Source organism: Aureobasidium pullulans (assembly GCF_000721785.1).
Source record: "Aureobasidium pullulans EXF-150 unplaced genomic scaffold scaffold_16, whole genome shotgun sequence".
In the NCBI taxonomy this organism is placed as follows: domain Eukaryota; kingdom Fungi; phylum Ascomycota; class Dothideomycetes; order Dothideales; family Saccotheciaceae; genus Aureobasidium; species Aureobasidium pullulans.
Genome location: NW_021941036.1, coordinates 536767 through 546570, shown reverse-complemented (window position 1 = coordinate 546570; position 9804 = coordinate 536767). Strand labels below are relative to the sequence as shown.

The following is a 9804-nucleotide window of genomic DNA, read 5'->3' as shown; positions in this document are numbered from 1 at the left end:
TAGAGCGTCTAATTAATGAGATAATCTTTAAGCTACTTTCGCGTTAGTTTACTATATTGCTTAGAGCTTGTTCGGTTTAGCGAGGGGGTCTTTTTTTAAACCTTAGATTATTGCTCTAGCTCGTGCTCTCTAGTCGTAACGGTTAGCGTTACTTATTACTCTTAAATAAACTATGCCTTGTTCGGTTCGCTATATAAGCTCAATTATAATCCTTATAAGCGTAAGGGTCCGAGTTCCTTAAGTTCTAAGCTAAGTTCCTTAAGTTCTAAGTCCTTAGAGCAATCTCATTAATGGCTCTAGATCGACGACATCGTATAGTAATTACCGTCGTAGTAGTAGCTACTACTACTTAGTATGTTAAACGAGGAGTGCCTTCTAGTGTTTAGACCTTATATATAAGCGCGTATCGTAGCGAGGAACTAACTACTAAACTACGGCGGCCTAGGTTAGATAAACGTCTCTTTAACTTTACGCGCCTTCGCCGATATACCTTTAAACACCTCCTCGAGTAGCTAGAGACTAAGGCCGATCCTCCTCTATAAGGTAGCCGCTTTATATTAGCTACCTAAAAGCTTATTATCTTCCTCTATATCTACGCGTATAATGTTAGATTTCGAGTAGTTTAAGAGAACTTCTAATACTCGCAAGATACTATATCGTATATCTTCTATTAAGTCCTTAACTCTATGCAGTTAGTCTACCGATCCTACGTCGTCCTACCTAGCGAAGAGGTGCCTAAAAAGATCCTAGAAAATAGCAAGTTCTTGCTATACTTTAATGACTACGTCGGCACGCTAGATAGGTCCTATATCGTTACGTATATCGAGGGTAAGTAGGCCCCTTAGAGGAATAGGAAAGGATACCTATTATAAAACGTTTTAGTAGTCTATAACTTCGATAGGAACTTTATATACATACTAGCCGGATAGGAGGGGTCTACTTACGATAGCCGAGTTCTAAAGTTAGCGCGGATAAAGGACTTTAAGCACCTAGGTAGTAGTCGTTACTACCTCGTAGATGCTAGATATATTAACTCTAATATAACGTTAACACTATACCGGTTAACTCGTTACTATCTACGCGAGTAGATTAGTACTACGAAGAGGCCTAAGACGAAGGAAGAGCTATATAACTTACGCTACTCGCAGTTACGTAATGTTATTAAGAGGACGTTTAGGGTCTTTAAAAACAGGTTTAAGATTACCTCGACGGCGACTAAGTTCTCTATGCGCATATAAGTAAGACTAATCTACGCGTTAGCAGGTCTCTATAACTTTATAAATAAGACTAACCGAACATACGCATCTAAGGACTTAACTAAGGAGGATCTCGACGAGGTTAAAGATAAGGATAATAACTATAAGACTACGCTAGTCGAGGGAGGAGGGTTAATTATAATAAACGCTCTACGAGAGCGTATAGCTAATAACATGTAGAAGGATTACTAAGAGATAATTAGTTAGAGGGGAGGTTAAAATCGAGGGAGGTAGTTAGTTAGAGGCGAGATTAAACACGAGGTTAGATGTCGTTTATTTAGTACGAATTTAATGAAACTTGCTCTCTTTACATTAACTTTAAGACTTAGTCGCTTCCTTAAATACATTAACCTCGCTTACTAAAGCAATAACATTAGCAACCTTATTAACTATTACTATTTCCTTACGCTATTACTTAACATAATATACCCTTATAGCTCTCGGCGCACTTAAGAACACCTACGCGAGCCTTTCCTTACTTAACTTCTATGTAATTACTACCTATATAGTAGGCGCGAGCTCTTTAAATTCTTCGAAGAATAAGCTTACTACCCTTATAATTAGTAGTTTCTTAAGCGCCTTAGTAAGGCGCCTAAGGTTTGTCCCTATTCTCTCTCCTAGTATCCTCTTTATACTACGCTCTATCTCTTCTATAGCTTGTTTTAATGCTTACTAACTTAATAGTAGCCGAGATGCCTAGCTCGAAGGCGTAGGAGTTACTAGTAACGGCGAGTCTAACGACGGTTCTTCGACCGACGGCCTAACATTAAGTTAAGGATCTAATAGTAAGTCCTTGCGTGCCTTAGAGGTAGTCTTAGCGTACTAACTAGTTGTAAGTACGTCGTTATATAGGTACTTAAAATCTTCCTAATACTTAAGAGGTTTGTCGCGATACTTAGCTATATTAGGCTTTTTAGCGAAGTAGTTGTCTATAGCGGCCTTATTAGTCGTCGGAAGGCTAGTCTTTAAGTCGTAACCCTATCCGGACTAGTTTATTATCTCCTTCTATGTCCTATAATAGCTCTTAAAGGTGGTCTCCTTATTCTTAACCTTCTAGAATTCGATAAGATGTAGTACGCGAGAGACCTCCTTTACGGCCCTTATAGCTTCTATTAATACCTACTTTTTCGAGCCGCTCTACGCGCGCTAGTCGCCTACCCTTACATTACGTAGTATAGCGATAAACGCTTCCTCTATCTTCGTCGTCCATCTTAATGTCTCTAAGCTACCTAGGGTCTACGATAGGGTAGCGCTTACGGTAGAGGGTGCTAGCGAGTCTAACATAGCTATTTTAAGGGTTAGATTCTACTTAGCATCACCCCCTAGAGGTACTTTTAAGAAGAATCGTAATTATTTGGTCTCGGCACGCTAACCATACCGTTTTGAGCAAAAATACGCCTCTAGCACGCTTCTCTATAGCAACATGTTTATAAACCAAAGCACGGAGGATGCCGAACCGAACAAGCAAGGTTTATTTAACGATTATAAGCAGAAACCGAAGAATCCGCTTCTCAGAAGCTCGAACCGAACAAGCTCTTATTCGCGATCAACTTTCGCGTCCTGGCAGTGGAATACCGTAAGCAACCAGCAAAGTCATGATGACTTTCCATCTATCAGTGACCTCGATTACAGCGTGGGGGAAGGCGCGTTTTGCTGATCTCGCTTCGCGTCTACGCGACAAGACTTGAGGCTTTGTCTGCAACTGCTTCCTTAGTCGCGTCCTGGTTGATTTGCTATCATTGACATCGACATCTAACATCGAATTCTGCGTCATGTTGTGGGCATCATCAACCAGCAAGATTCTCCTGCGTTCCTTTATTCACCACCTAGGTCATAGAATATGGATGAAGCCTTGCAGGACAATTCGCGGCTGTGCCATGCAATCCTTCGACGCTTCGAAGCAGCTATTGGTCCTCATCACAATTCGGCGCCTAGAACCATGCATGTGCTGGCGTCTGACACAGCCCTAAGCCCTCGTCCAGGAAAGATAAGTATCTCCGACTCTGTTGTCAGATGTCTCTCTCGACTGTCTCTGTATCTTGCCTTGTTCTATTGAGGATGTCTACGCCAACGATAACGACACCGACGGTTCAGAGACGGAGAGACAGGTGGAAGAGTCTGTTACCTGGAAGAGCGAGGGCTGTTTCCCCTCGTCCACCAGTTGCTGGCACGTCGACAAGCGCTCCCCCGCAGACCTCGCAGTTGTTCCCATCTTCGTCGGTCACCCCAACAGTGTCTATCTTAGGCACACCACCTCCACAGCAAAACAATTCCCCTCCTCTACCTGCCACATCAAGTCCCTCTTCAGCCAATCCTGCTCTGCTCATAGCGATCCAAAACCATCTCAATAAATTGCCAGAGCAAGACAAGGAGAGATTTCGTCAAGCTTCTGCCACTATCACAGACGAGAACCTACTTTCTAACATCAGGAAGCTGAATGACCAACACAAGTCGGACTCACTTTTCCGTCGCCATGCGGACAAGTTGTCCAAGTTCCTTGGACTCCTCGACCGCTTGCTGGGGAGCGTAGCTATCGCAATTCAAGCCGATCCTGGCATAGCATCTATACCTGTTGGTGGTGTGAGACTGATCGTTGACCTGGCCAAGGGATTCTTCGAGTTCTTCGACAAGCTGGTTACACTGCTCGATCACATCTCCGACCTCATGATGCCATTACAGGAGTATGTAAAATCCGTCCACATACCTGTCATCGCCAGTGCGCTCATAACTGTTTATGGTGACCTATTGGATATTTGCAAGCAGACCAGCGACATGTTCCTCGACAAAGAAGGAAACAAAAAAGTATCTGTAAGCTGGAGGATATCGTTAAGGCTGCAATGGGAGCCTTTCGAGAAGAGTGTTGGCGAGATAGAGGCTCGTATGAATCACCATCGCGAGAATCTGCTGCATGCAGCCGGGGCGACTTTACTATCCGCGACAGAAGTAGATCGCCGAGACCGAGAGCGCGAGATCCAGCAGCGGCTGCAGGAGCAACAACAGCGCGACACGCAGGGGCGGCAACGTGAGACTGAACATCGAACCCAAGAGCAATGTAAGGCACCTTTTATAGTCATGTAGTGACGCTCGAGAGTTATTGACTTCGCGTAGTGAGAGCAAGAGAAGAATTTCTACGCTGGTTGTCGCCCCACAACTTTGAGCACAAGCAAAACGAGACTTTCAAGACCAAGCATCAAGGCACCGGCGACTGGTTGTTGCAGACGGAAGAGTTCTCAAATTGGGAGAAGGCGACGACCTCTCAGCTACTGTGGTGTCATGGCAAACGTGAGTGTAGACGATCATCAATATGGGTATTCAATGACTGATTGTCAGACAGCTGGCGCAGGGAAGTCTGTCCTAGCGTAAGGCCCAGTCGCTCTTCGAGGATGCCCCATACTGACACAACAATGCAAAGGTCTCATGTAATCAATCACCTCCAAAAGACCCAAATGGCAAACCAGACGGGTCTCTGTTTTGCGTACTTTAGCTTCACTGATCCAACCTTCCATGGAGCTGCTCCCTTGACCTTGGCATTGCTGAAGAAACTCTGTCAACAGCAAAGATCCGTACCCGATATGCTGTCAAAAGCCAAGCAAGAGGCAAGAGAGCCTACCAGCGTCTCAAGTGTTGAAACGTTTATTGAAGTCGCACAGTCGTTTCAACAGATCTTCGTGGTCATCGACGGGCTCGATGAGTGTCCGGAAGAGCAACGACCAGCGATACTGGACTTTATCATTGACGCATCAGGTGTCACGAGTTCTTGTACCAAAGTCTTCGTGAGCAGTCGAAGAGAAGGTGACATATATTCGCACTTCAGTTTCCTCAAAAAGCCGGTCATCGAGCTCGAAGCCGGCTTGATCACACCAGACATCATAAAGTTTGTCCGCGAGGAAGTATTAAGACGTAGAGCTGTCTCTGAGCTGCATATTCAAGAAGAGAGTCTTCTCGAAGAAGTGATTCAGAAATTAATCGGGGAATCAAACGGCATGTGAGTATCTCTTTGTGCCGCCTCTGCTCTGACTGACTCAACTCATGGTACCAGGTTTTTGTGGGTCCGTCTTCAGCTAGATCAGCTTTGCAGAGCCAGCAGAAAAGGAACCGATTATCATGTGAAAGAAGCGCTCTCACACCTTCCTCAAGGTCTTACTAAGATATACGCGCGCATCTTCGACGGAATCGCTGCACAGTCACTCGGGGATAGAGAGATTGCCATGGAATGTTTTCGCTGGGTCCTCTATGCAAAGGAATCTATCTATGGCGATTTTTTGCTGCCCGCACTTGCGCTACTGGGGTCGTCATCCGCTACTCTGCAGGAGCTGGAATCGAAGAAACTGGTGCCAGCCTACGTCTCCGAAGCTTGTGGAAATCTGTTGAGCATTGATGAATGGTCCGAAGTCAAGCTCATACACTTTTCCGTCGATGAATTCCTGCGAAAGGTCTTGTTGAGCACAAGTGGAGGCTATTGGAAAGACTTAGGAGATCGACATAATGCCGAATTTGTTCTGGCTTGCCGTTGCATCGATCTGCTTCTGCTTGCAGATATCAGCTCACGCAGCCGCGGCTTTGCATACGCAGCCAACAATTTTGATACGCATATCTTAGGTTCAATAGATGGCTCTGCTGATCTGCCACCTGGTTTGCGGACAAGGATCGACCAACTCTTTGGAGTTGACGACGGGCGCCTTCGATGGCTCTTAGAGTCGCGGTCGGTATACGAGGATGAACATACCGAACCAGTCTCGTCGAGCTGGCTCGTCTGGTCAACCAAACTGTGTAATATTCCTTCCTTGAAAACAATCTGGCCAGATCTGGCAAGTCCAAAGAATGCCCTCCTTCTCGCGGCAGGACATGGAGAAATCTCAGTTTTGGAACTTTTACTGTCAGAAGGCCTTGATATCCACGAGACGGACAGATCGGGCTGGACGGCCTTGTCGCATGCTACCTATCACAACAACCAACCAGTCATTGAGCTACTTCTGCAAGGAGGTGCGATAGCAGATATGTCTAAGGCTGGCACTGGAGTGTTGCACCTAGCTGTTAGCTTTGACGACATCGATTTGACAAGGAAACTGTTGATTGCTGGCGCCGATGTGAATGGAGTTGAGTATGTCCGTTCAAAAACCCCTTTGATGCACGTTCAATCACTGGCCATGGCAAGAATGTTTTGCGAAGAGTTCAAAGCGGACCCCAAGATCGATGATGCTCGTGGAATGAATGCTCTTTTCCATCTACGAGGGACACCCTTCGACGATATGACCGCGATCTTTGAGTACCTTGTCAAGCAAGGTGCGGACGTGGCCGCTACAGCTCCAATTGGAATGAACATCCTGGATCATGCTGTGCAACAACGTTGGGGCTTCAAGAAAGTACAATTCCTACTAAAGCATTATCCGCAATTAGCCAGCAAACAAGAACACGAATGGACAGCTTTGCATTGGGCATGTAAAAGACATCATCCAATCCTGGATAATGTGAAGGAGTTGGTATGTCACGGGGTGAATGCATCAACAATCACGACTACCCATCCACCGGGAAGTTGGACTCCATGGGACATATCGATACACTATTCATCAGACTGGATCTTTCAGGAGTGTGAAATCGAGATACATGGTCTTGGTGGACCAACAACTAGCCAAACAGTTGCTCTCGCGGCAGGGGATGGCCCCAGTGTTGATGCTGCAGTGGCAGATTACAACAAAATCGACAATTTTAAGTGCAGTTTGTGTGGGATGAACATGGTGAGGTTTCCTGGTATAGAACGAACGTACCGAACTAATTGTATGAAGTGGGCATTCAGGTTTGACTGCACGACCTGCCATCAAGAATTCTGCCTGATGTGCAACGATCGCATACACTCCAGGAATCCAGATCATGAATACAGAACCACATATCGTGTACCTGGTAGGTATGAAACACCAATGTTCATATGCTTGACTAACTCATTCCAACAAACAGTTGAGCTTGAAAATTTTGCCGTTCAAGTTCCCCATTTGTTCGACCCACAAAGACCAGACTGGCAAGATTGGCTTGAGGAAATAGAAATGAGGATCAAAAAGGAGGAAAGTGGACGGCTCGAACAAGAAGACCGAGTAACGGAGCTTGAAGATGTTGACGGTGGTGCTGAGTCCGCTGACAACTAAGTGGGATTGGGATCCTGCTTTGACAGGGGTTGCGACGTCGAGCATCAACGCTCGTTCTTCAGACTGTACATCTTCCAAGTATAGTCAATGGATTTTGGTCTCATCTCGCACGCCCTTTGATATTCCAGGGATACTATCACATTTGGTCTGGCCAGGAGATTAAGAGCTCTTGATGACTGGAATCCCCTTTACTACCTGTTCTCAACTTGTAAAGGATCGTTATCACCTAACGGATATGACAAGTTGTACCCAACATGTGTTCTCGGAATAGTGCAAGGCAATGGCACTGCTTAGACACGCCTGCAGATCGTGCTTAGTGTGGCAGGCACGAATAATGAGTTAGAGTGCACTTGATTATCATTTCTTCTACCGAGCTTGACTTTCCGAGTCTCTGTGTATGTAATTTCTTCTCTCCATCATCGATTTCCTCCATGTCAGTATTTCTTCGAGCTCAAAGCCATCTATCTCTCCTTTCGAGTTCGTAGGCCGGAGCGATTCGCTACCATTTGAGCTCGATTTCCTTCATGCAGCCATCTTAGTTCCTCCATGTCGTTATGAGGTCTACTCGAATCTTGTCTCTTTCCGCGAATCTACTTGTCTCTGCGAGCTTTCTTGCATGCAATCATGTGTTACCTTCGTGGATCGGGTGTGGCCGAGTTCAGATCAGGTTGCCGCGCATTTCCTGCTCTCTCTCGATGGCCTCGAAGAGTGACTTGAAGTTACCAGCACCAAAGCCCTCGAAGTTGTTGCGTTGGATGATCTCGATGAAGACGGTAGGGCGGTCCAGCAGATGCTATCACAAAGTGTCAGTATGCTACTTCCGAACAAGGAAACAAGTCCCAGGGAACATACCTTAGTAAACAACTGGAGGAGATAACCGCCTTCATCAAAGTCGATGAGGATGTCCAGACTCTGTAAGACATCAAAATCCTCATCCAACACCATACCAGCCAACTCCAATCTCTTTCTCATAGCCACATAGTAAGTCTCGGGCACCTTGATGAACTCCATACCCCTGGCCTTCAAGTTTCTGATCGCGGTGATGATATCTCTAGTGCGCAGAGCAACATGCTGAACACCAGCACCACCGTAAAAGTCAACATACTCTTCAATCTGCGATTGCTTCTTGCCAGCGGCGGGCTCGTTGATGGGCATCTTGATGACTTCGTTGGGGGAAGCCATGACCACGGATTTCAGGGCGGAGAATTCGGTGCACATGGTCTTGTCGTCGACGGACCAGAAACGATGGAAGCCGAGGGCTTTTTCGTAGTAGGCGCATACGTCTTCCAGGCCATCCCAGTCTTGGTTGCCGACGCAGTGGTCGATGGCGTCAAGAGTGATGGGGGGAAGGAGTAGGTTCAGGGGATCCTTGACGGCGGGCTCGAGGCGGAAACCAGGGAGGAAGGCGCCAGTGTAGTTTTGACGCTCGATCAAGGTGTGGGTGGTTTCTCCATAGGTTTGGATGGTGGCAGTCTTGACCCAACCGTTCTTGCCGTCTTGGATGACTCTGGGTGCGTGGATGGAAACTGCACCGCCCTCGACAGCAGCGTCATAGATGGCATCCACCGAGTCAACCTCAAAAGCCACATCTGCAAACATCTCATCAGTAAACATTCTAACGCAAGAACAAAACACCTCCAACGCTTTCCACAAACCTTTAACAGCATCCCCGTGCATTTCCAGATGCGCATGCACCTCCTTCACCATCTCCCTCTCGCCCTCAGGCACATCATGCAACATGCTCAATCCGCGCAGAGGAGAAGTCAACACGAAAGTGACGCCGCCGCATCTGATCACGTAAGAGGCGAGTCCTCTAGACCCGGTCTCCAAGCCGCGATAGGCGATCTTTTCGAATCCCATGCGCGCAATGTAGTAAGCGGCTGCTTGTTTGGCGTTGCCGACGTACCAGTGCACGTGGTCGTAGTTGAGGTAGGATGACATTTGTGCTTGGGTGACGGCAGGGGATGGGGAGGGTGAGCGAGGGGGTGAGATGGCTGATGGTGCCATGGTTGGTGTTGTGTTGGTGTTGTGTTGATCGTCGTGGTGCGAAGAAGAAAGCTTGGTGGGCAATTATTCAAGGTGGTGGTGGTGTCTACGTCGGATTGCTTCAAAAGTGAGCGCGTGTGTTATATAATGATAATCATCACTTGATGACCTCAATGTTATTATAGATATCTCACTTCGTGATCAGGAGCTCAGATAGTGAGCCGGAAGACGGTCCGTTAGCTTCTGTCGGATCACAGATTCCCTATAGAGCTTTGGAAGGATGATGGTAAATGAGGGGCATCGACAAGCTTCTCAAACGCGGCAGTATTCCGCCTTCAACGGCAGTGGTCACCGACTAGATGTAACGTCACAGACTGGGAGGCGAAAGTGATGAGCGCACGTGAAATGGTACGGAGAGGCTATTC

At 46.8% G+C, this 9804-nt stretch overlaps 3 protein-coding genes across 3 annotated transcripts; 2 read left to right on the top strand and 1 right to left on the bottom strand.

The window, feature by feature from the left end:
* Positions 1–686: 686 nt before the first annotated feature.
* On the top strand, positions 687–1436 carry M438DRAFT_357589 (uncharacterized protein; the record flags this gene model as incomplete). The annotated part of the gene is made up of 2 exons (XM_029907183.1): positions 687–828; positions 1264–1436. The coding sequence occupies 2 exons, from the start codon at positions 687–689 to the stop codon at positions 1434–1436; spliced, it is 315 nt and encodes a 104-aa protein (XP_029758276.1).
* A 1605-nt stretch (positions 1437–3041) lies between these two features.
* M438DRAFT_367545 (uncharacterized protein) lies at positions 3042–7695 on the top strand. Its single transcript, XM_029907964.1, has 7 exons — positions 3042–4308; positions 4365–4538; positions 4591–4615; positions 4669–5241; positions 5296–6991; positions 7040–7154; positions 7209–7695. Exons 1-7 carry the CDS (start codon positions 3270–3272, stop codon positions 7391–7393), a joined length of 3807 nt encoding a protein of 1268 aa, XP_029758275.1. The 5' UTR covers positions 3042–3269; the 3' UTR covers positions 7394–7695.
* Positions 7696–7737: 42 nt separating this feature from the next.
* M438DRAFT_323770 (4-hydroxyphenylpyruvate dioxygenase) lies at positions 7738–9566 on the bottom strand. Its single transcript, XM_029903027.1, has 3 exons — positions 9049–9566; positions 8246–8982; positions 7738–8186 (listed from the first exon to the last, which is right to left on the bottom strand). Exons 1-3 carry the CDS (start codon positions 9398–9400, stop codon positions 8052–8054), a joined length of 1224 nt encoding a protein of 407 aa, XP_029758274.1. The 5' UTR covers positions 9401–9566; the 3' UTR covers positions 7738–8051.
* Positions 9567–9804: the final 238 nt, after the last annotated feature.

What these genes read in the sequence shown, in the direction of transcription:
- M438DRAFT_323770 (XM_029903027.1), bottom strand. Translation starts at nt 9,400, where the DNA reads ATGGCACCATCAGCCATCTCACCCCCTCGCTCACCCTCCCCATCCCCT. An exon ending in GCACGGGGATGCTGTTAAAG is followed by an intron (nt 8,983 to 9,048) that starts GTTTGTGGAAAG and finishes AGATGTTTGCAG; the next exon opens with ATGTGGCTTTTGAGGTTGAC. An exon ending in TCCTCCAGTTGTTTACTAAG is followed by an intron (nt 8,187 to 8,245) that starts GTATGTTCCCTG and finishes ACTTTGTGATAG; the next exon opens with CATCTGCTGGACCGCCCTAC.
- M438DRAFT_367545 (XM_029907964.1), top strand. Translation starts at nt 3,270, where the DNA reads ATGTCTCTCTCGACTGTCTCTGTATCTTGCCTTGTTCTATTGAGGATG. An exon ending in ACATCGAACCCAAGAGCAAT is followed by an intron (nt 4,309 to 4,364) that starts GTAAGGCACCTT and finishes GACTTCGCGTAG; the next exon opens with TGAGAGCAAGAGAAGAATTT. An exon ending in ATCGGGGAATCAAACGGCAT is followed by an intron (nt 5,242 to 5,295) that starts GTGAGTATCTCT and finishes TCATGGTACCAG; the next exon opens with GTTTTTGTGGGTCCGTCTTC.